Source organism: Chelonus insularis, unplaced genomic scaffold (assembly GCF_013357705.1).
Source record: "Chelonus insularis isolate UGA/USDA-ARS -01 unplaced genomic scaffold, ASM1335770v1 contig_356_pilon, whole genome shotgun sequence".
Taxonomy (NCBI): domain Eukaryota; kingdom Metazoa; phylum Arthropoda; class Insecta; order Hymenoptera; family Braconidae; genus Chelonus; species Chelonus insularis.
This window is the reverse complement of record NW_023276521.1, coordinates 311,503-337,889: the sequence shown is the minus strand read 5'-3', so window position 1 is coordinate 337,889 and position 26,387 is coordinate 311,503. Positions and strand designations below refer to the sequence as shown.

At 30.3% G+C, this 26,387-nt stretch overlaps 3 protein-coding genes across 10 annotated transcripts in view; 2 read left to right on the top strand and 1 right to left on the bottom strand.

Annotated features, from left to right (window-relative positions):
- The window catches only part of Lar (tyrosine-protein phosphatase Lar), a 183,906-nt gene extending 166,826 nt beyond the window's left edge, over window positions 1-17,080 (top strand). For all 4 annotated transcript variants that reach the window (XM_035083182.1, XM_035083183.1, XM_035083181.1 and 1 more), the window contains 7 exons: window positions 5,747-5,886; window positions 6,497-6,696; window positions 6,758-6,924; window positions 7,376-8,736; window positions 9,213-9,439; window positions 9,524-11,330; window positions 12,204-17,080. In XM_035083182.1, the coding sequence (XP_034939073.1) occupies window positions 5,747-5,886; window positions 6,497-6,696; window positions 6,758-6,924; window positions 7,376-8,736; window positions 9,213-9,439; window positions 9,524-11,330; window positions 12,204-12,272 (3,971 nt within the window). In that variant the 3' untranslated portion in view covers window positions 12,273-17,080. The remainder of the gene's footprint in view (window positions 1-5,746; window positions 5,887-6,496; window positions 6,697-6,757; window positions 6,925-7,375; window positions 8,737-9,212; window positions 9,440-9,523; window positions 11,331-12,203) is intronic.
- A 176-nt stretch (window positions 17,081-17,256) lies between these two features.
- On the bottom strand, window positions 17,257-25,809 carry LOC118066840 (uncharacterized Golgi apparatus membrane protein-like protein CG5021). Of its 4 annotated transcripts, none has more exons than XM_035083189.1 (6): window positions 25,633-25,809; window positions 18,488-18,644; window positions 18,103-18,173; window positions 17,799-17,941; window positions 17,431-17,685; window positions 17,257-17,343 (listed from the first exon to the last, which is right to left on the bottom strand). In XM_035083189.1, the coding sequence occupies exons 3-6, from the start codon at window positions 18,155-18,157 to the stop codon at window positions 17,278-17,280; spliced, it is 519 nt and encodes a 172-aa protein (XP_034939080.1). In that variant the 5' UTR covers window positions 18,158-18,173; window positions 18,488-18,644; window positions 25,633-25,809; the 3' UTR covers window positions 17,257-17,277. The 4 variants fall into 4 exon arrangements, with proteins under 4 accessions (XP_034939080.1, XP_034939081.1, XP_034939079.1 ...); XM_035083190.1 differs by having other exon boundaries at window positions 18,103-18,161; window positions 25,633-25,808; XM_035083188.1 differs by having other exon boundaries at window positions 17,799-18,033; window positions 18,103-18,161; window positions 25,633-25,807.
- Window positions 19,797-26,387, top strand: part of Zip48C (Zinc/iron regulated transporter-related protein 48C) — a 31,082-nt gene continuing 24,491 nt past the window's right edge. Inside the window, exons 1-4 of one of the 2 annotated variants that reach the window (XM_035083185.1) lie at window positions 19,797-20,490; window positions 20,772-21,150; window positions 21,844-21,995; window positions 22,069-22,154. In XM_035083185.1, the coding sequence (XP_034939076.1) occupies window positions 20,383-20,490; window positions 20,772-21,150; window positions 21,844-21,995; window positions 22,069-22,154 (725 nt within the window). In that variant the 5' untranslated portion in view covers window positions 19,797-20,382. The remainder of the gene's footprint in view (window positions 20,491-20,771; window positions 21,151-21,843; window positions 21,996-22,068; window positions 22,155-26,387) is intronic. The other variant, XM_035083186.1, reaches the window with a different exon arrangement.

Sequence of the window (26,387 nt, the reverse complement as noted above, 5' to 3'; positions counted from 1 at the left end):
AATAATTTAAACAAAAAATTAGCAATGACATGGACATTGATTGTTGCTTGCAAAGATATATTTTATTTTCTATAAAGTCTCTTTTCAACTGCACCGTGACGAGATTAAAGCTCAGATCATGATTGGTCAAATTGGATTGGATGAAAAAAAATATAGTTCTGGAAATTAACAAATAATATTCCTAAATAATCGACAACTGCTGCAGACTCGGCAAAGGAAGACGAATCTAAAATAATAAAGCATTGCTGCAGAAAGCACTCCGCCATATAAATTCGCACTTTGTGAAGCACTCAATGAATACCGCAATATATCTATATATATATAGCGTACGCTCACTTTAATCACTTTTTTGGGGGGCACTATTGCACCGTTTTCACATATGTATAAACACAGATCCGTAACTCTACTCCAATCATATATGTTTCAATGAAAGACTATTCAACTGAACATAACGTATATACATTTTGTTTATAATTATTCCAAAGTATTCAATAGAACATTAAATACTTAAATCTCTTCAAATAAAATCCATTCACCTTTGTATAATAAACTCTAGATGTGTGTTTATACATACTGTAGTACGTTTTCCGGTTGATAGACGCACTTTTTTAAATATCGTGTCGAGCACCAAAAGCACCGTAAAAGCACCCTAATATCGTTTGTGACGAAACCCAAGTCTCGGTCTAATATTCTCAGGATTAAAAGTATTTTAAAAATTTATTTTTTTACTTTAAAAAAAAAATCCTGAGATTTAATTAGACGTGAGGTGGGGCGTATGAATGTGTGCGTGTGTGTATAGAATAAGAGGTCAGATATGAAAAGCGAAATTCAATGAGGCAGAAGGGGTTTGCGAAGTATATCACTTGGAAAAAAAAAATATCGAGAGATGGAATAAAAAATATATTGGAGGAGAATAATAAATGTGGGGAATGATGGCAAAAAGGGGAAGATTCATCATATTCATTGTAAATGGGACATAGGTATACGTATGTATAATACAAATATACGTCATGGAGACAAAGAGTAGAGAGAAAAAAAAAAGAAAACGTGATATGATTACTGTAGGTACATTTGAATACCAATACAATCGATTTCCTCGCTTTTGACTTCTTTGAGATACCACGACACCGGCGTTTGTATCATTATACAACGTCTATGGTATTAATAATATTCAAGAGGATAAATGTAAGGGTGAAACAACGTCTTTCAAGTTTGTATAAAAAGTAAAAAAAAAAAATGGGAAGAGGACATGATGGTATTTTTTTCACGCAAGCCATCGCACCTACAGTTAATGCAGATTTTTATGTAAAGAACGATCATTATATATTAACGTAAGCACCTTGGACGATGAAATTGTTTATCGTTTTCACTTGTATACCACTTTCAAAGCTTCGTTTTCACATTATCAAATTCGTTGGAATGTATACTACACCTTGTAAAAGGTCGTTTAATTAATATATACTTTTTCGTACGCTCTATGCATGGAAATCGACCAGTTTTCATCATGTGTCTGTAAGTTATCAGATTTTATATACTCGATCGTACGTATATATAAATGCCTACTTCACACATTTATTACCTTATGCACTCATATAAATATGTATAAACAAATTTCTATATATACTTAATATATATATATTGTACAATTATTCTTATTATTATTATTAATTATATTAACACAATGTTGAACATATCGAGCAAGTGCGCATTCGTATTTTCATCGTCTTGCGCGATTATTATTATATATATATATATTTCTAGAGTAACAGTTTTTTGTTTGCTCTTTATTATTACAAGGTATTGTATTAAAATATATTGGACTGGCAGTTTTTAGTAGCTGCAAAAATTTTCCCCGAGGGCTGCGGCTTTCGATTATTATCATATATTTTTTACTTTTTATCAACGTATCATATCCTTACAAGTACAAGCATGGTACTGTTTGCCCGATTATTTTATAGTTACGCAAATGGTATAAATTTAATACAAATATGTGGACCACTAGTCAATGCTAGCCATCACGGAATATCGCGATGTACAGACGTTCAATAATTATTTCCCTAGTAGAAATTTTAGTCAGGGTCAGACAATCTACTGTCAATCTCAGCTTTTAAAAGTGTTTTATTTCAGCACAGCTCAAGTGTGTGAATATATGATGTCATTCATAAGATCAGAATGGTTGACACTTCTAATACACTTCGAAGTGTGTTGAAAATGCTTCTAATGTTGATCTCGTGAGTGACTTTATATTTACACGCTTTAGTCGTGTTGAAATAAAGTACTTCAAGAGAAGCGGAAGATTTACAGTGTGGCTTGCTTTCTTTTCAATAAGTTTTCTTCATAAAGCTCTTTAAAGGGAACTCCTAAATTTGATAATAAAAATAAAAATTAATTTTCGTCTAATAATAATTGGTTATAATTAACGTCAAAAATTTATCCTTTATAAAATTATTTGAATAATTCCAAGAGTGCTTTTTTAATGATGCTCTAACGTATTTAGGAAATTTAAAAAAAAAATTTGTTATTTATCTAATATAAAAAGAATAAGTTCAACAAAGAGAATAGTCCATAAATTGTTGCTATTAAGAAAATCTATTTATTTATTCATCATCTCATTGTAATTATATTAATAATAATTTTTTAATGATAATTTTTTCTTATTACATAGTTAGTTTTTGTTGTAATTATACCGTATTATATATGAGATAGACATCCAGCTTGTCACTTCATATTGTTTCTATTCTCTTTAAACAATAAATATAAATAAAATTTTTCTTAAATGTCGAAAATTATTATGATAAATATTTTTAAAACTATTTGAAAATAAAATTTGTTTTACATGGATAACATTTTAAATTGTTAATAAAAATAATTATCTAAATCTAGGGTTAATTTTTAGAATGTAAATAAAATTTTCTAATTGTCTATTGTATATAGTACAAGCTAATAATAAGATCACCTTTAAAGAGCTTTTAAAAGATTAAGGGAATGCTAGGAGATTTTCTACTAGGGTTGCATCTTTTTTACCAATATATATATATACATACATATCATTGTTTTTCTAAAAAAAAATTTATTATCGAGTGAGTGAACACGAGTGTTGTAATGAATGATGGAATAAGAGTGAGGGGTGCAAAGTCCGTATAAAGTAGATACATACAAATCTAACAGCTCATTTTTTTAAGACTCGACGAAATAAAAAAAATGTAAAATGGAGCTCGTTCTGTATACGGTTCTTCGGGTTATCGTGCCTGCTATTATTTCTTTTGAATTTTATACAACCTTTTTTTCCCTTTTCCGTGTATGTATACTCGAATTCTAAGCTACAGAAATTCATAATTACCGTTGATTTAATTACGTGCGGAAAGTACCCACATGCTCGAGTTATTAATGTTTTCATGCATCTATTCTATTCCCACCATATTCATAGATCTTACCTTTCTTTCATTCTCCTAGTATTTTTAAATTTCCTCATTTTCATTTTTCGTAAGCATTATATAGGTCTTCCTTTAATGCACCTGGAATTATCAGAGAACTCAAATGAAAAAGTTTTCACTCCATTATATTCATCTGTATAATATTATTAAATAATAATAAATATTCATTTGGAAGCTGAGAAAAAAGAAAAGTTCTCTAATTATTACAGATGCACGGACATGAGCCTTTAGTTAATTCATATTTGGAGTAGTGACTGCGCATGCTAAAAAAAAATAAATAAAATATTCTCACGTCTCCCGCCTCTCTGTGACCAGCCGAGAAGACCAAGCGAATAATAACAATCGATAGAATAAATTTTTTTACGTCGGCAAATTGTCATTTTTTGTCTATGCGAGAATGAGATGAAGCACGAAAGTGTATGAATGATGATACTAAAAGTTGAGAATGCGAGCACAAGGACGACTGGATGACCGGCCATGTAGGAGAAGAATAATCCACTAAGTTGCATGAGTATGAAAGAAAATTATATACATATCAGAGTGAATATTTTTCTCTAGTGTGAATGGTGAAAATGATGTTTGTAAATTTTTCTATAGTAGATGTTATTTACCCATGTTATTTAATATACCTTTTAAATTTAATTAAATTTTGTAAATTAATTGATGTACGTGAGAAATTGATACGAAATTTCACGAGTTTTTTTCCCACTTTTTTGGCGACTATTGGGGCGCAGATAACAAAAGTGAGTATCAAATACTACCTTGAAATCATCGAGTACTTAATAATTTATTAATTTTTTTTATTCTTTATAATAATAAATTACTTAATAATATATAAATTATTATTTTTACATAATGCTAATAATGATGATAATATTGATAATAACAAATAATTATTACTTAATGTACGTCTATAATCGCTAGGACAAACCTTTTTTGCATACTTCCGAAGAGGCAGCAACAAACAAGTTCGGCCACTGTACAGCTAAAGCTCGCGATTTTTGGACTTCTTATTTTGGAAATTATTTATTTAGCTATAGTCAGACTATTTTGCCATTCGGCTCGTTTGTGTGTGTACAAAGTATCATAATGTCAAACAGCAAAGATTGTTATTTAATTCTTTATTTTATCCCACATGTTTGTTGCCGTAATTACGCCACTTTTTGTTTCTGCTAAATTACTATTGAAATATTTTTTATTTCTGTTCATTTGTTACGTATACGGCAGAATTCGTTTGATATCGTAGTAGCTGTGTTTTATATTAATGCTCGCGACAAATGTAGGTAGGCAGTGGCAGTGCTGACTTTATTATTTCATTTGTTATTTTATTTATTATAAATATAATGATTTTTTTACTTTTTCATATAAATCGTTTATAATTTGTGTAAAGTAACGGTGTAATTATTATCATTCGTCGGATACTGGACTGTCCATGACGGGCATTTATTCAGGATCACAATTAAATAACTAATAACAATATTTATTAGAAACGCATGAGTTATATTATATAGAACACACACTTGAATATTTGAGTCAATGACGCACAATTGCAATATCTTAATTTTGTCATTTTTTGGCACAGCTTTTGCAATGTTATGAAGCACACATTTTATTATTCACATTTTAATATATATATATATATATATTATATATTATATATACTTTCGTCCTGTAGTTCATACTAACATCATTTTTGTTCTCATCATGGACTCTCCAACTACCGTCGGTGAGAATATAATCGTCCATTTGCATTAATTAATTATGTAAATTGAACGTGAATAGCAAAATGGATATTAAAAAAATTTTTCAAAATAGAACCAAGTTCAGTTAAAAAAAATTATTGGTATTCAAATGGGGGGACTTAGCGATAGGAGTTTATTATTGAAAATATTTGGGAAGGTGTGCGATCTACTTTATTATTGTCTATTGATCGGAAAGGAGCTGTGTGATTGGTGACGGGTTTTCTTTCTTTTTTATTTTTTATCCTCAATTGTTTCAAACCTCACCGGTTTTTTAACCAGCAATCAATAACTTAGTTATTCTTATTTTATTAAGTTCTTTATCATCATATAATAATTCATTAGTTTTCATTAAAACCTAAATATGATTTATTATTATTGAATTATTTTTATCTATTTGTAGTAATCTTATTTATATTTTATTTCAGATTTATTCTTAATATGTTGATGTTATCCAGATTTAATTATTATTATTATTTTCGAGGATGAAAGACAGCATAGATGTTAGTGGGAATGAATGTGTGTGACTATGACATCAGCAAGTTTTCATATTAATATTGAGTTGCGTTGCAGTGCCGGGAAAACCTCAGGATGTTAACGCGACAGCTATAAATTCGACAGCTATCACCGTTAGATGGAAACCACCGAGAGTCCAAGACCAAAACGGCGTAATCAGAGGATATCAAATTAATGTACAAGAAGTTAGTGATGAGGTAAAACAAAGATAAAAGATAAATATTTCCATTTGCACAAGATACCTCAATGAAACATGAATTTTCATCTTCGACAATTTATAAAATGGTTTATCTCAAAATTTATATAATAAAAAGATGTTAAAGTAAGACATAAAGATATGTAATAAAAATTTTTAAAACTTCAAAATATTTTTAAATACTTTTCAGTTAATTATTTTAAAAATTATTAGATTCATAAAAATAATAATTTATTTGTTTGTAGCCAAATAAATATGATTTTTAATTCAGTTTAATTCAATTTTAAAATAAATTTGAGTCCAATTACTCATTTGTTATTATTTATTAAATAAAAATTTATATTTTATCAAGTTATTCTATTTTTTATATTATTTCTATATATTATATTATATTAAGTTATTATTGGCTACAATCAATTGAAACTGTTTGTTTTTTAAATATTTAGTTTAAAATATTTATTAAATGAAGATCAATAATATAATTCTACTCTTAAATGTATAGAATCATTTCTAAATTTAATAAAATCAATCACTTTTATCTAAAAACTTAGTTACCATCTTGTATTATCATACATATACACTTGACTTACATCGTTTATTTTAATTCCAAGAGTGACGATTTGTTGAACGAGCCCATCTGTCGAGATGTCCTGCACGACGTTCTGGAGATCAACGTGACCGATTTACAACCAAATACGAAGTATCAAATTCAAGTTGCTGCTTTAACTAGGAAAGGTGATGGAGATCGGTCATTCCCTATTCACATCAGAACCCCGGGTGGTGTGCCGAATAAACCACCAGTCAACACCAAGTAAGATATCTTAGTGGTAGGGATAAAATTCCAACTATTGAAATAATAAATACTTTTGCAGAATACTTAACAAAGATCCAATAGTTCTTGAACTCGAATGGACTAAACCGAGTGATATCGGGGGTGAGTTATTGGGGTACCGTGTTAAATATGGTTTAAAAAATCAACCACTGAAGGAAGAATTCATCTCAGATATTAATCAGTACAAATTTAAAATCGAAGATGTTGGTATGTAAAAAGTATTTTAGGTTAAATTTATTCTTTAAATATCTTTGAATGTATTTTTGGAGAGTAGATGTGAAACAATTGGGCTAAAATTTTTTTAATTACGTTAGTGGTAAATAATATAAAAGTTTAACTAACAATAATATTGCATAATTGAAAAACTGCATTTACTTTTTCTGCTTTTCTCTACAAGTTGTAATATTAAACTTCAAACTATTGAAACTACTTAATCAACAGTTTGTTATACAGAGTACTTACTACTCATTAAGTAAATAAAAAATCTTTGACGAGTCTTAGTTTATAAATTAATATTTGCTATTGTGTAATTAGAAAAATAATATCAGTCTCATTGTTGTATTCATTCGTAAATTAATAATATTAGTTTTTCAAACAATATTTAAAATTATTTTTAATTAAAATTTATTTCTATAAAATAAATCGTTAAATTTTCTAGAACGAGGTGTCCATTACGAGTTCCGAGTAGCAGCCGAAAATCAGAATGGTATTGGTCAAGAAAATGTAATATTCTGGGAAAGTCCAGAAGGAGAGCCATCTGGTCCACCTACTAATCTGACTTACAGCTTCCAAACTCAAGATACTGTATGTGTTAAATGGGATGAGCCTAGTCGACAGCATCGTAATGGTCAAATAATTCGATATGATGTGGAATTCAATAAGAAGAATGATCATAGTACTATTGAAGCAAGAAATACTACCAAAAAAAGAGCAGTATTTACGAATTTAGAAGAAGCAACTGAATATGTATTCCACGTGAGAGCTCACACGAGTAGAGGCGCCGGTCCCTACTCAGAAAAAATTACGATTGTCACAGATAGAGATATTGGACGTGCTCCAATGTTCGTAAAAGCAGTAGCTACCTCAGAATCTAGTGTTGAAGTTTGGTGGGAACCTGTGCCTAATCGAGACAAGATTATCGGCTACAAAATCTTTTATACAATGACAGCTGTAGAGGATCTAGATGAGTGGAAACAAAAACTCATAGATTTAACTGAATCAGCTGATTTGGAAAATCTAGAACGAGATACTGCTTATGCAATAGCAGTGGCAGCAAGATATAAAAATGATACTCTTGGAAGACTAAGTCAAAAAGTTACGGTTAAAGTTAAACCAGAAGATGTACCTATCAACCTTCGTGCTTCAGATACATCCACTCATTCGATGACCTTATCGTGGAGCTCACCTATAAGACTGAACCCATCAAGTTATAATGTATCCTTCGATGCTGTTAAAGACTTTCTCGATTCCCAAGGAATTACTCAAATACAAATTATACCCAAGAAAACAATTGTTTTAGAACCATCTGTAACACTGGCTGTTATCGATGAATTACAGCCATTTACTACTTACAATGTTAATGTTACTGCTGTTCCGCCTGACGGTTCTTATAACCCGCCTGCTAAAATTAAAGTCACAACACAAATGGCAGCTCCTAAACCTATGGTTAAACCTGATTTTTACGGTGTAGTTAGAAAGGAAGGAATTCAAGTCATTTTACCACAAGCGTCTGAAGAATATGGTCCAATTGCTTATTATTATTTAATTGTTGTGCCTGAGGATAAAGCTACTGCTCATAAACATCCAGATGAATTTACGGAAGATATGATTACTGGAAAAAATCCTAAAGTAGATCCTAAAAATGCACCCTACATTACTGCTAAATTCTTTCAACGAAACATTCCATACTCATTCCAATTAGGAACCGGCGAAATGTATGAAGAATTTGAAAATAGAAAACTAGATCCCAATAAACGTTATAGGATATTTGTGAGAGCTGTCGTTGATACTACTAAAACGGTAAATTTAATGATTTATAATATGTATGTGTGGAATGTTGAAGTAAACTCTGGTTGCACTACTTGTAAGAATTTTTAACCAACGAGAGATAATTGAAAATTTCATTATTAGTTAACAAAAAAGAAAACAAATTAATGTAGATAAAAAGTCAAATTATCCAGATTTATTCTAATGCTTCTCATTGAATTATTTGAAAAAAACATATTTATTTCCCCAATTTAGTTAAAAATCTCTTAATGAGTTTGGCTTAAAATCCTTTTTGCTTTAAACTACACAGAGATGCTCTAAAAGGCAGACTCCAAAGTAAAATCAACTCTACCTCAAATTATAAAGACGTTATATAAATTTAATGATGTTTTCTTTTATTATATTAATTTCTTCTACTTTTTTATTATTTAAAAAAATTCTAAAAAAGTTAATGATGTATTCTACAGATGTTTAACCATTGATTAATCCCTAATTATTATTGTTTGCAGCATCTTTATACTTCATCACCATTCTCCGAATATCTCTCATTGGATATGAGAGAAGTACCTCCAGGCGATCCACCAAGCCGCCCAAATCCTGATAATCCCCCAGATGGAAATCCCGAAGTTTCTGTAACGAACAGTGGTCAAGAGCCAGGAATGGTTTGGGTAGTCGGGCCAATTATAGCGGCTCTCATGGTTAGCGTATGTTTAGTATTGTTGTTTGTGATAAGGAAGTGAGTATTACTTAAACATATGGCTTTGTTAAAATTATAAGAAACTATTATTTTATGATTTGTTTAATTTTGGCATCCCCCCAGACGAAGGCAGCCTTGTAAAGCTCCAGATCAAGCAGCTGTGACGAGACCACTAATGGCTGCAGATATAAGCTCCAATCACGCACCGTCAGATCCAGTAGAGATGCGGAGGTTAAACTTCCAAACACCTGGCATGATATCTCATCCACCCATCCCTATCACTGAACTTGGTAACCACATCGAGCGTCTCAAGGCCAATGATAATTTGAAGTTTAGTCAAGAATATGAGTCAATTGAACCAGGCCAACAATTCACTTGGGATCATTCTAATATGGAAGTTAATACCTCAAAGAATCGTTACGCGAATGTAATTGCATACGACCATTCTCGTGTGATTCTACAAACTATTGATGGGATTCCAGGATCAGACTATATAAATGCAAATTACTGTGATGGGTATAGAAAACAAAACGCCTATGTTGCGACCCAAGGGCCATTGCAGGAAACTTTTGCCGATTTTTGGCGAATGTGTTGGGAACTTCGAACAAGTACAATTGTTATGATGACGAAACTTGAAGAGCGAACGAGAATTAAGTGCGATCAATACTGGCCGACTCGTGGTACTGAAACTTATGGACAGATGACTGTCACAATCAGTGATATTCAAGAATTGGCAACCTACTGTATAAGAACTTTTCAAGTGTGTAGAAGTGGTTATTCTGAACGACGTGAAATTAAACAACTCCAATTTACCGCTTGGCCAGATCATGGAGTGCCTGAACATCCTGCACCATTCCTTCAATTTTTACGTCGCGTTAAAACACTCAATGTACCTGATTCTGGTCCTCTCGTTGTTCATTGTAGTGCAGGTGTTGGTAGAACTGGTTGTTTTATTGTCATTGACTCAATGCTTGAACGAATTAAACATGAAAAGATGATTGATATATATGGACATGTAACGTGTCTTCGTGCTCAACGTAATTATATGGTTCAAACTGAAGATCAGTACATATTCATTCATGATGCTCTTCTCGAAGCTGTTATATGTGGTAATACTGAAGTACCCGCTCGCAACTTACACTCTCACATTCAAAAGTTAATGCAACCTGAGCTTGATAACATCACCGGTATGGAACTTGAGTTCAAAAAACTTTCCAACATCAAAGCCGATTCAACAAGATTTATATCAGCAAATTTACCTTGCAATAAACACAAAAATCGATTGGTCCACATATTACCATATGAATGTACTCGGGTTTGTCTTCAGCCTCAACGAAGTATAGAAGGATCAGACTATATTAATGCCAGTTTTATTGATGGATATCGTTATCGTTGTGCTTATATTGCTACTCAAGGTCCACTTAATGAAACAACTGACGATTTTTGGAGAATGTTATGGGAACATAATTCCACTATCGTTGTGATGCTTACTAAGCTCAAAGAAATGGGTAGGGAGAAGTGCCATCAATACTGGCCATCGGATAGGTCTATTCGATACCAGTGCTTCGTCGTTGATCCTATTGCAGAGTATAACATGCCTCAATATATTCTCCGAGAGTTTAAGGTGACGGACGCACGAGATGGTGCAAGTCGTACTGTAAGACAGTTCCAGTTTATCGACTGGCCTGAACAAGGAGTTCCTAAGTCTGGTGATGGGTTTATTGACTTTATTGGACAAGTACATAAGACGAAAGAACAGTTTGGACAAGACGGCCCCATTACAGTGCATTGCAGTGCTGGCGTTGGTCGTACTGGCGTTTTCATTACTCTCAGTATTGTATTGGAACGTATGCAATATGAAGGTGTTGTTGACATTTTCCAGACTGTAAGAATATTACGTACACAACGTCCAGCTATGGTCCAAACTGAGGTAAATATTTTCTTGTTGCTAATACAAATAACGTTATTAATTTAAGTCAAACTCGTTAAGATTATAAGATACCTTACAAGAGGGTCCTCTTTCTTTCCTCTGAAACCTTGATATCTTAACATAGATTTATTGTAAAGGTAGTGGTGATTTAAATATTAAGTACAAATTTAATTTTTGAATTTCTTATTAAAAATATTTTAAGAGAATAAACAACACAAAAATGATGTGTTTCAAAAATTTAAATACATCTAAATTCACTTATTGAAAAATAAAACTTCAATTAAATTCTAAGACTTAAATGAATAATTTACTAAAAAATGATAATAAAATAATTTTATTATCAAAATAATATATATAAAAATGAAAATTGCACAGTGTTGTCATTTTATGCACGTGTTCTAGATAAATATTGATATAACAAATTTTTCAAATTTTTTAGAACTTTCTTATCCTGTTCACAGATAAATTAATAAAATAGAGTCATTTTTTTCCAAACATTTAAAAACCAGTCCATGATAAAATCACAATAATCATTGGTCAACTATATTTTAATATATTGATTAAACAATATGTATTAAAATAACTGAAATGAAAAATAAATCTTTAAATTTAAAACAATAAATATCAAAACTAAAGAAAAATCTCAGTCTTTTTTAATGTAAAAAAATATTTTTTATCTGAATATGATATGACAAAAAGTTATTGCACTCGAGGGCATTGTTATGTTTTGTATTCCCTTAATAAAAAAATTGAAAATCCATACTACTTCCATCAATTTTTATTTCACTATCCAAGTAATAGATTTATGTTTAGGTAAAGATATGTCTATTTTAAGAGGAAATATAAGAAGCTAATACTTATAATGTTTTTTAGGATCAATATCAATTCTGCTATCGAGCCAGTTTGGAATACTTGGGTTCATTTGATCACTACGCCAACTGACAAGAAGAAATACGCGAGCCAAGGGAACCAACACGGGACCGAGGAGAACGTCACATCAGAAGCCGTGAGAGTACTGGAGAAAGAGCGAAAATACGTCGTGTTTAAGTTGGTGGAAAGGAAAAAGCTTATTGATAGTACGGTACGGTTGTTGTGTTACAAGCTCGTAAGGACAAGTTTTCAAAATAGTTTTGTGACTAAATGTAAACCAAAAGTTGGGACATATAGAGCACTTTGATGACGAAAATGTACTTTGATCAAGTATTTATAGAAGGAAATTTTCATTCCCATTAAATGTCTAGTTGGCGCTGTTCAATCATTTTTCTATCGATCAGAGAATTTTTTAAATATAGAACTATTAAATATTACGTTCGGTTAAAGAACGTCAATTCAAGACTGCCATTTAGGCGCGTGAAAATCGGTCTGACACAGTTAAATAATCAATAAATAATTATATTATATGTAATACCGGTGACACGTGATGTCTCTCATGAAACAGAGCCTTAATGAGTTTCAATGAGATAAAGAAATAATAATTGTCCAAAAGTTTTAAAAAGCCCTCCGTCTAGATTCTGCTCGGTTAATAGTTTATTAGTATAATAATTATAAGCGCGGATTGAAGTTTAAGCAGTAGCAGTAAAATATTTTGAAAAATGTTCATTAAATCGAAACATATCGAAGTATGGAAATAATTATTTCAACTCATGCTCCTCTAATAATCAACTTTTCTATTATTTAATCATCTAATCTAACTCTAGAATTTTTGAATCAATTTGTTTTTCTAAAGTAGACTGATGATACGTAATTTTAAAAAATAAAATAACTGTTTTATCAGATAGTTAAATCTATTATGAAATCCCTTTACCATTTTTACAAAAAATAAAATGAAACAGAAACGAATTTTATTTAAAGATAACTAATAATCGTTACTCGTTTGTAAAATAATAACATATTAAACTTTTTACAATAGTTAATATAATATGTTTAAAAAAGAAGAAGGAATAATGCATTTTAAAGACACAATAATTAATTTCATGCTCGCGATATTGAGTCATATGAAAATAATCTACTTAAATAATATACGAATAAAATTGTGAATAAATGAAAAATTAAAAAAAGGGTAATGAAAATTTCCGCTCACTTAAAAAAAAACAAGTAAAAATTAATATACTGCCAAAATCGACAATTATTAATACTATTACCAATCGTGCATGATTGGAGTTTCTGATTACATTACCGTAAATCTAAGTAGCTGATAAGAGAATCGTTATAAGTTTAGCTATTAAATTTAAATGCCATTAGGTCACAATAACGAAATGTGTGAGAGATGTATGAGCGTAAACGGTGCCTATATGTATGTAGTATAATGACTATATATTGAGCGTTGCACTTCTTCGTGGAAGAATAATATGGATAAGAGCACTGTATGTTAATTGCACGCTACGTTATTCCGAGTCGTTTAAATCTGTATGTATAAAATTCCGATTATCATCGTCCAAAGAATCTCAACTTCCTTGAAAATTCATTTTTTATATTGCTCAAACGATTTACTTAAAATGTTGCATTTATAGAAGATAAAGAAACATTATTTTATTACTTTTTTGTTCAAATCACATTATTTATTTATAAAAAAGTGATGATTAAAAATTTAATTGTTATACAAGTCAATATGTTCAGTCCTACTATAATTTATGTTAATTAATTATTCATATAATTGTTGACATTATTTGTTAAAGTTTCAAAAATTCTCTAAATAATTAATTAATAATATAAATTATTGTAGGGGAAAACATTTAAAATTATTTAAAGTTATTGTTTGCGGAATGTTTAAATACTTCCTGCTGTATAATGTAAAGTGACAGAGAGATAATTTGATGATAAAATAGTTTTTTATATTTTTCTTTCTATTAAAAAATTATTATTTTTTTATTAAGCTTCTATTTGTGTGAGTATTTTGAACTAGAATTCTTTAATAGACATATATTCGAGATATTTTTCACGAGAAATGATGTGATCATGATATTATATACCAAAACTGATTCATTACCTTAACCCTTTGTTATTGTTCCGATGATTCTTTTTAATCTCATGACCTGAAAAAATTCATAGAAAATTTTGAACGTAAGAATTTCAATCACTTAGTTGAGTTTTGATTTTTTTTCTGTCTGTTGACCCAAATAAATTCGCGGAAAATACTCGACACAAAAAATTTATAAAGTCACAGAATGTTTTAAAAGGACACAATAAAATAAAATAATATTTTCCCTTTCTTTATTTTAACTCTCATCGCTTTTTAACACTCATGAAAAAATGTAGTTTTTTCATGAAACAATTTTGACAACGAAAATTTCAATAAAATCAGAAGGATAATATTTCTGAAATCTTTAAATGATGTATGTTATCATTTTCTCTTTGTTGCTTTGAATTAAATGGCTGAATGTATTTATAATTATAAAAATAATTTTAAATTAAAAAATTTTTTTTTTTAAATCCAAAACTAATAAATAGAAAACAATATTTTAGCCTTTGCGGACAATAAATAATTGATTTATTTGTTCATCGTATTTTAAACTACTTGTACGTAATTCAAGATAAGAAAGAAATTTTGAAAATTATCGTGCCATTTGTAATTTTACAAGCATATATTGAATACGACTATTACGTACTTAGTAAAATATCCCATATTGTCTGTAAAAAGCAGAAGAAGGCTCGGAAGTAACAATAATGTGTACATAAATGCACCGTCTATTACAATTAGTAAAATCGCAGTATATATAAATATACATATGAATATATATTTATAAAGTGTGAATAATATATATTTACATATTATACAAATGTATAAATATGTATTATTTGCAAAGTGGAAAAAGATGAAATTAATATAAATAGTGAATTTATGGATATTTTATAGTTATCCAATTAATGATAAATGTAGCGATAACGATCTGTCAGATAAAAACGCACTTTTCGATTTTACTCGTGAGATTTAGCTTATTTAATACATTTTTTACATTGCGTACCATCATAACTTTTTATATATTTTTTACGAACCAATGTAACATGCTCTACATGACTTAAAATGATTTAATTGTTGAATTATGCAAACTCTTGCGCGAGTTAGAGATGTAATCGTTAATTAATTCAGAATGTCTCTTTAGTCTTTTTTATGGTTAATATTTAAATACTTCCCAGGTAAAAATTTTTATCTGAACTCTCTTGTCAAATTTATTTAGGATTAGTACTCATTTTTTATTCAAATTATAATTTTCATATGATATCTATGGTTCGAGACATTTTATTTTAAAGACAAATTTGAATAAAAAAATTCAAAATTCAAGAGTTGAATTGAATTATTCAATTTAAATTCAACTACAAATTCATATTCAAGATAAAATTAAAATTTTAATCATAATGACAGTCTAATGTGAGTTGAATAAATTTTCAAAATTTAATTAAATAATTAATTACATAATATTTTTGCCTGGGTTGCATTTAAAATGTGATGTGAGGCATCAACTCTAATGGTAAAATTAGAAAAATACTTACTATTAATTTGAAGCTATATTTAATCAATTTTTTTACACCCATAGCCAAAAGAGTGTATCAGGGTAGCTAAAATTATTATTATTTTTTAAATTCAATCATTTGTTATTAATCATAATTTTCATGTATAATCTAGTCGAATTCCATTAATCAATAAATACATTAAATTATTATTCATCATTTTTTGGCTTAGGGTGTAATAGTTGTAATCTATCGAGCTATGCCACATTACTACTTTTAGTTACTGACGTAAAAAACATTTCCATTCTTTGTTATATATATATAAATTAAAACTAATGCTATAAATTCGGCTATTTAAATCTCTCTAACCATTCCAATGAATTGTAAAGAAAATATTATAATTTTGTATTAATAATACTGCGTAGTAGTTATAATCATTTGATGAATTTATTTATGTAATTAAGTAATTTGTGAACCGATAGTATAAATGTCTATCAGTATACATTCTGAATATTCTGGCTGTTCCATTTCTCAACGGAATGATCTACTCATAGATAATGAAAATGAAATTGACTCCATTTATAATTATTGTTTTATTAACAATCGAAAACCTATAAAATGTTGATAGGCACTTAATGTATTCGATATAAAATACTATATATCACGTATTCATGCATTGTATATACATCTATTTTATGTTTTAAATATACTTATTATACATCTAGTACATTTTTGTCGTAAAAAATTAAGATTAACTTGATTTTTATATTATAAGAAAATCATTTCGATAAATTATATTTTAGATGAGTGATCTGTATCAATCTACGAAAATTTTGGTTAGTGGTCGATTAGATGTAGAATGTGGTTTGTTGTATTCTCTTTCACGGAATCACATAGTTATATTATAATCATCCTGGTTGCGATTCTAGTGATTAAATGTTATTTTACAGGACATTAAGTCCACATAAACCATTTTATCGCTGTCAGAGTACTATTACCCGAGTAAAACTGTAATATACTAATACAAATAATTTGGAAATATAACTTAAAAAAGTAATAATAATAATAACCTGGTGATTATATCAAATACTAAATAACGTTGAGATAATGGAAAATTATTTTGTGATACTTTCTTGCCAGAAAGAATACAACAGGCTGAGACAAATATAGTAAATATAATGTTACTGATGAAAAAATAATACAAAATTGATTGTGTACTAGAAAAATTCTGTAAACAAGATGAAATACCATGTACATTATGTATTGCCTTACGGCATCAATAGAATAGAAATTAACAATGTAAATAATTGATTATTTATTTCAATCCTTTCCTATAGAATATTTATTTATATTCATTATTTCATAGTCTCATTGTTCTCAAAGCAATTTACGCACATAAATTAAAAATCAATCATCGTAATGTTATATACAAATGTTGTAATAATTACATACAAATAAAAAACTTACAAATTATTTTTTACATTCTGGGTAGATCGTAAAATTAAATCATATTCGTTGGCTGACTAGATGTTGTTGGAGGACTTTTAGTCATCATCGAACTCATGACCTGTATTACACAATTCATAATTATATATTAATAATAATTTATAATTGGATACTATTGTTGTGGTTATTTGAAAAATCCTCTACTTACGTTCTGCATTACTTGTTTTCTCAAAAAATCACTTGTAGCAGCAGAGATGTTCTTGTCTTTACCCATTTTACATTTTACATATCCGTAAAGATTTGCTCCATTTAATACAAAGGCAATACAAACAAGTAGTAACCATTTAAATTTAAAACTAAATAAGGCTGCAATGAAGAATATACCCCAGAGTAAAGGATAAATGATTAATCCTAGCCAAAATATTCGGGCTTCTGTTGGATTTATTCGGCTTAATTGTTGTTCCTAGAGAAAAAAAAACAATTTACTTAATAATAAAACAAATTTGAAAACGAAGATTCATTATATTTTCGCAAATATGATAAATTTAAAATGTACAATAAATTATTTGTACAAACCTTTTTAGACTCAAAAATCCAATGGCTTTTCCCATCATCATCAATGTAATTCCACCATCTAAGACCAACCATCAATCTCCCAGTAATATTTTTAACTGTCCAAAAGTCCATGGATAATAAGAGCATTATTGTAACAAAACTACCTATAAACCCATCAGTAAACCATGAGCAGAACATATAAACAACTATAGCTAATGTGCGGAATGCTAGATGAAAAAGCGTCACGTATGGATGTCTGTAATAAAAAGACATTAATTAACCATATAAATAGCAATGATAATCCTATTTCTATAATAATCAGTACTTGAGTTTTCCGGATTGGACCTCGTCCTCCTCACCAAATGCAATTGTATCGTCATCCATCAGTAGTGGAACCTGGAAATAACACAGCATTATCCAGGAAAAAAGAATATTTTACCACCAATTGGAAGTAATTGAATAATATTAATAAAACACGAATAATGATTTATTTTATTGGACATTTAATTACATTTTCCACATAATTATTAAATGGGTATAAACGTGCAATACTAAAAACGTGTAGTTTAGTTTACCAGGTAACCTTAACTCCAAAGTACAATAAATGATAACGAATGACTATAAAAAGATCGTAAAACTTATAGTGAGAGAAAAAGAATATTCTACATATATTATTTTTATAAAAAATGCTTAAATAGAAAAACACTTACCGAAGCTGATGCCATAATCAACAATATTCAGCCATACGTCAACTCCAATTGCTTACATCAGCTGTCCCGCATTATGTTGACAGAAGAACTTCATTCATAATCAAACCAATAGATGGCATATGTGAACAATTCTCATATATATATCATAAATATGTATCTATGAAAAATTCAAAAAAAAAACAACTTTCATCAGAAACTATTTTTCAATACAAAATGTATTAATTTAAAATCATTTTTAACTTTTTTAAATGAATTTTGAATGAAAAAGATGAATATTTTTATTTCTATCTTATTCTTTTTTCTCAAATTTCTTTGCAGAAAAACAGTCAGCTAAATTTTCATTTTCTCAAAGAGAAAACAAAGATTTCAAATAAATAAATGGAATAGTTTTTGTGACGAATTATTTTAATTTAAATAAATGAAATTGAAAATGATTTTGTAGAGGTTATCAGTATAATCAAAAATGTGATTTAACAGCTTAAGAATTCTAGTGTACACAGTAAAATTATTTATTTAACATAAACAAATGTTATCACGTGCCACTATTGAAAACTATAGATTGGAATGCTCAATATTGATCAACGTGATAATAAAAATTATTTTCGAACAAATAAAATTAATAGTCTGTACATTTTATACTTTAACAATGTGAATAACATTGGTATTCACAAGTGTGTTCTTATCCAAAACAAGTGTACTAGTAAGTATTTGGATAAAAATGTTCGAATACTTACTGATCATCGAATTTTAATATCACACATTCTTTTTATAGTTCAAGGTCTTTAATTTGTCCTTTATATTACAATAATTGGGTAAATTATATTAATAATATAAATTTCAATAAATTGATCACACGATTTGACTTTATTTATTTCAATAAAAAATATTCCTTCTTAATTGAAAGAATGAATTACTTGGTATTTAATAAATGAAACTTAAGGAATTAAATATTTTTTGTCTTGAGATCTTGAAATTTCTGAGTTATAATACTACAACGATAACCTTTAAAACTTTGGATATGGTAACACGTAAATTAACATAATTGATTTATATTGCATACAGTGGTAATTGAATAACTGTAATGATACACACCCACATTTTAACATTTCGTACTAATTTTTATAAATAATATTTTAAAATAATAGTAATTAATTACTATCAAATGACATAATAATTAAAGGCAAAATGAACGAATAATGAACTATAAAAAATATGTTCATATTATCGATAAATTGAAAATTTTTCATGGAGCATGAAACAAACGGAGATGTCACCGTGAGCGAATTCTGTGTGTAACCATCGTGGAATATAATGGCTATTAAAATAATTAGTATGACGGCATTATGTTGATAATAAAAAAATATGTTCACTGACGTCAATTTAACTCGTTAATAAAACTACGTCAAGGTGATATTTTATAGCTAAAAAAATGATCAAATAACCGCTAAAAGAGAAACTGATTTATGTGAAACTTCGAGTCACCCCCAGGTTAATGGGTGGGGAATAAATACGTTACTCAGGAGCCATGTGTATATAAATACAACCGGTGTACACATACAAGGTTAATGTGCTTCTACAAGCAAAGAATTGGTGTCGACGCATGCAACTTGACAGGGTGTAGGACAGGACGACGACGGAAGAGTCAGATAGTATTGGTAATGAAAAGCAACAGCTCACAAACAGGTTGAGAGCGTGGGTATTGTGTTGTATTAGTGGTGATAGTCGTTGTCAGTAGAGTGGCGGGTTGAGATAAGCGCGGGGGACTAAGTGAAACTGAAACCGGTGAGATTTTGAATATCACTAAACAGTTTATTGAAGAGCAGACAGTTTGTAATACGTATGTTGAATCAACGAAGAAACGGTGTTTTACAAAAGCGATAATAAGTCAAGGAAAGATGCTCAAAGGTTATGCTCCAATAACTCAAGCCCTCTTGGGTACACTTTTTACGTGGGCTTTGACTGCAGCTGGTGCTGCCCTTGTTATAATTATTCAAGGAAAACAGGTGAAATTTTTTTTTATGACGTTTTTTAATCCTGCTGACATTGATCTTTTGGAGTTTTTATTGTTTCATTAATAGTTATGTTAAAAATCTTGCTCAATTTATTTGAATTGATAGGGTTATTTTCTAACCTTATCAAGTTTACATTTGATATTTTATCCTGTTAATGACTATATCATATTTTTAATTTGGCTATTTAAATATAAGAATTATGTATAATAAATGTCCCATTCTGTTCTAGATAATAAATTTGTGATAATGATTTTTGTTATTGCGGGTTTTAGAGAAAATTGCTGGATATAAGCCTGGGATTTGCTGCTGGAGTGATGATTGCAGCAAGTTACTGGTCTCTTTTGGCTCCAGCAATAGAAATGGCTGAAAACAGTAAAATTTATGGCGAAAACGGGGAATTTGCATTTATACCAGTCGCAGCTGGATTTCTTATAGGTGCTGGATTCGTTTATGGGACTGACGTGTTGATATCATCACTTGGAATTCAATCCCCAAATGTGCTTTTAGCTATGCAATCAGTTGGTACGAAACAAAGACGCAAAATCCATGAAAAATTAAAAAGTGACGACGACTTAGACGATAATAATGTAATTAGTGGCGTACAAATTTCCAGTGGCAAAATTCACTCTAACGAGTCGACCACAATTGATGGTATTGCAACTTTTTTTTACGTTAAAGACAAATTAAATTATTCTGTAGGTCTGGAAAATGGGATCAGTTCACGTAAACATTAATTAATACTTGCTTCCTATTACTTTTAATCTTTTGTCTGTAACAATTAAAATGTCATTAAAATAATAATCTTGCATGCCTGTAAATAACTCATCAAGTGAAATAATTCATGTCTAAATGTTTATGCACATGTAATCGCTTTACTAATAACTGTACTATTTTTTGTTGCTTTATAATTCTCTATCGTTATTAATATGGTAATGAAAATAATACATAATTTTTTTATCTATAAATGGACAGTATGAATTGAATCATTTCACGGATACTATGCATAATTCGAAAGCATAGCCTTGGTGGTGCATTTAAGAAAAGAAAGGAAAACTAGACATACATTAAGAGAAACTTATCTTATTGTTTAAAATAACAAATGTTTGATTTTTATAATACGCTGATTCCCCAAGACTATGCATAAAACCATATTTTAACGAGCTCTTAAACTGATCTTATTGACCTTGCCTGCAGATCTACATGTTTTCCTATGGATTTGAATTTATTTAAGTATGTCACTGTTACAATTTAATCTTATTTCTGATTTTTGTATCGAAATAAGCACACAAACAACTAGCACCATACTAACATTAATACATTTGTTACAGTAATAAACTGTTACAGGTTTTTATGAACAAAATACACGAAGAAGACAACCAGGACCTGTTTCAAGAGGTTCTGAAGTAGCTGACTTAGGATCTGTTTATGAAGATCCCGGGAATGAAGCTAAAAATAACCAATGGAGAAGAATATTATTATTAGTTGTTGCTATTACGGTACACCATCATTATTCAAAAAACCTATTAGCTCTAACAAAGTTGTTTTTTTAATTAAAAATTATCTTCTTAGGTGCATAATATCCCTGAAGGTCTAGCAGTTGGTGTTGCCTTTGGAGCAGTCGGAAGTAGTGCATCAGCAACATTCGAAAATGCAAGGTAAGCACTTTACATCATTATTTCAACTTAAAATGATCATTAATCACAGATAAATATTGCGCATCAATTAGTACTCAACAACAAATGATTCAGTTACGTGACTTTTCTCATTTTCCTTCGTGATAGTAGAAAATTGATATTGAAGATAAAGATAACGGTATTATCAAGTGCTTTTGAGAATTCAACTACAATTTTGTTGAAAAATAAGTTTTGTATGAAAAAAAGAATATGATAACGTAAATTGTGGTACTCTTTGTTATCGGCTTCTCAGAAATACGAAGCGAGAGTTTGTTTGGACCAACAAGATATCACAGGATGGCAGCACAATGCAATAAACCAGTAAATTGAGTGGAACACGAAGAGATTCGTGGTAGGAGGTCCCCATGAATGAGTTCCATGGTGGTCGTAAGCGGCGGTCGGCCGGAGGCAAAGTTTATTGGCACGACTGAGGCGAGGGGACAGGGACAAGGGGCACGTGTGGCCCTGGAATCCAACAAGCCCTAGGCGCCGCGCATTCCATCCCTCCCATCCGTGCTTTGAAGGCCTATCTTCGAGCTTGCTTTCTTTAGCGCACATTTAGTTCTGAAGCACGACTATATACTCTGCCGTCCCCCTCGCTGCAACGCTTCGAACTCTCTTCCCTTTGATCAAATCGCCATCCACTGAGAAGCCGTCGGTTTGGCCTCTGATTTAGCCTGGCCCACGGCCTAAATTTTGCCATTCCTTTGTTTAGAAAGTTTCATCAGACTCAAACTGTGGGTGAACATTACGTTCAAAGATCTCAATAGCGATTAGACGTCACGAAAAACATTGCAAAAATTTTCTTGTCAAATGTTTTTTAATCTTTTTTATTCTTTTAAATATTTTATTTCTTCTATTTACTATCAGTATAATAGAAAAATATTTTTGATAAATGATTGATGAAAAGTTGGAATGTTATTTAAATCTATAAAAAGTTTTTGATGAGTTATAAATAGTTTTGTTGAAAACTATGAATATTTTTGTAGAATATGCTTTTAAATCAACATGAAGGGATGTAGTAATCAACTTGACCGTTGTGGCCCTTTGGCGCCACCTTGGACCAGACGTATATCTGATGGTATAGTTCTTGGAAGCATCTTTTTCTTCTGCTTTATTAGGGTGTACCAGAGGACCATTTTAGTTCGAGTTCTAAAATACCGTATCATACTCATTTAACTAACCAAAAATTTATTCTTTAGCTTTTTTTACTTTTAATACACCAACTTATTATTTATTTATTTGCACACATTGTCTGATACTCTAACATTAATATCTGCTGGTATTTTATCTCTTCTAAATTATAATATAACAATCTCCTAGCAAAAGTTGGGAAATTAACCTTCCCTAATAAATTTGTATCATTCCGGAAATTTCTATCTTGTTAAAAAGCTCTAATTAAGTCTCGTCAGTACTTAAATCTCACTTTGAAAGGACTTGGAGCTGATTGCTATCTAATTTCTCTGAATTAACGATGTATGTACAGTGCGTAGTAGAGTGTAGACAGTTAGAGGCGTAAGAAAAAGGTATATGAACAAGTGCGAGACTGAAACGAGGGACTTAATATCTAGACGCTTTGAAGCCGTACCTGGCAGAGTCTCAGTGGGCTCTCGGTTGAAATGTTTACGTGGTGTGTAGGTTGAACAGGCTCACCTAACTACACTTCAAATGTACCGCCACGATTCGGCATTCCAGCGCATTCAAATGACACATTGGACGTTCAAGTTTGGCCCACTAGAAACGATGGGCTATTAAGAATCCTTGGAATGAATGGACTGCGCGTTTCACTGCTCTCTTGTGATAATTAAGAAATATTGAAAGAAATTTAAAGAATCCACTTGGAGTCTTATACCTGTTTTTTACACAACCGTTATATTTCGTTAAAGTTCTCATTAATCGCGATTATACTTTTTTATTTATTTATTTAATTAGCTGTAAATATAAATATCTACTTATCAACTATGTTCAATTTATTACAATTTTCTAATGCATGATTAAGTTCGAACGATATATAAACATTTTTTAGCACTTAATGTGCCAATCGACGATTGATCATTCTCGTAATTAACGTGGTCATTGCTAAAGCGATCAGTGTGGATATATATGTGAACGATTGACAAAGATAGCTGAAGAATAAGGATAGAAGAGCTTAGCAGGCTTGGCAACATTGGTTGATGATACGGGTTATCATTCCCCCGTTACTCACACGACAAAAGAAGTTACCATTAGCAACTATCGCGTCAGCTGCTTCCTTCCCTTCCTCCCTCCCATCAGTTTGCTGCTTCGACCCTGTCAAACCCCACTGCGACACTCTGTACTTGTTACGTGTCGATCATCGTATGTAATGCCCCAAATGGGCCGTGTGCATAGAGAAATAAAAGTCATGAGTGTGTCTCTTCATAAGATTTTCTTTCGCGACTGTTCGCCATATATAAAACCTACTCACACACCGGGTGACCGATACGACAACTGACACCAACTACAGTCCAATCATGATAAATCCACACACTATAAATTATTTTATATCAATTCTTTCAATAAAATTCCATTCACTGTTTTATCGTTTTACTCTATTTCCATTTTTCATGCACATAATAATTTTATGAAATAATGAATGTAGAATTTCAACCTACACTCATCCCTTATAGTAACAGCAGGTAGGAAGTACTGTAATATTAACTTTAATATTTTATATATTCTGACTTGGTTGAACTGTCTAAGCTTTTTTATTTACAGTTTTCTTTCCGCTGGAATAAAACACAATGTCTGAATGTTTGTTAGAGAGTCTACGCGTTCAGGGTAATTTTAGAAACTAGTGGAGCGATTCCTGTCTAGTCTTCAACATTGTATGTAATATTATTCCTAGCTTGAGGTTTGATGCTAGTTAGGATATGGAAAGAGAAAATATAAGAAAAGCATGGTAATTTGATCCTCGTTGAAAGTTTTTCTAGTATTTTTGGAGTTTATCCAGGTACTTAGTATTTATCAAACAATACCATATTCCTTAGATTAACTATCTAATCTTTAACATCCATAGTATTGCTAATATAGCAATACTTCATTAGTTCATATTATTAAAATAGTTGTGGCAGCTATCTAGATAGTTATAATAATCATCCATATAATTAAAGTAGGCATAAGAATTACTGTGACAGCAATCTACTTCATCTATACTTTGAATCTTTTTTACTATAAATTTTTTTCTGTATGATGTTGATTAGGTACCATGTTTGAAAATTAGATCAATGCCACTACTCATCATAACTATGACATTTGTTCTTCTAGAATATATTATGTATCTATTACCAAGCAATTTCTAACTGTAAACTAAGTCATTATTACCAAGAACATTCAGACATTTTTTAATGATATTAATTTGTTGATGATATTTATCAGTTTTAATTGAAACAAAACAATGTTCATTAATAACAATAATTTGATAAAGAATTCAACTACTTACCACATCAATTAATCAATGAAATGCTGCTTTAAAAGTCAAATAATTATTTTTTATGAATTTTCAAAATGACATATTTAGTAAATCAAGTTTATCGTTAACTCGGTTATCACCGAGTCGATTGTAAGACCCGGGAATGAACGACAAACGCGATATCCGGTCTGTTTGAAATGCGAACAAGTGATAAAAGCTGTTGGCCCGACCTGACACAAGAGAGATAAAGAGGGAGATCCCGGATGAAGACGAGCCAAAGTACGTTAACTGAGTTACTCGGTTATGAATGAATCGGAGTTCGGGCGCAAAGATAACCCCAACAGATACGAGTGTCACCGTATATACGCAACACTGACTGACTTTAGATTGTTGGCTCCTCAGATGTGTGCATATGTACAAAGTGCGTTGTTCAAGTATACACGAGTGTATTACTTGATTCTTGAATGTTTGCACGTACCATCCGCTGCTTGAGTCCAACATAAGCACATATAGCCACATTTGCCTGGCACTTATAACCACGTCTCGACATTTTGCATTGCACTAAAGCTCATGTACACTTTCTAGATATTCCTCATGTATACGTGGAGAGAAAAAAGAAAAGCACAAATACACTGTGTGTGGTCATCGGTGCGTATTATGTATGTGTAATTTTCAGAGTTATTATTACAAGAAAACGGTAAAAATAATTTCTTTAAATTGATTTAAATCGCAAGAGATCAAGTATAGTGCAGTAGAATTGGAATTCAGCCAATTAATATTATAAT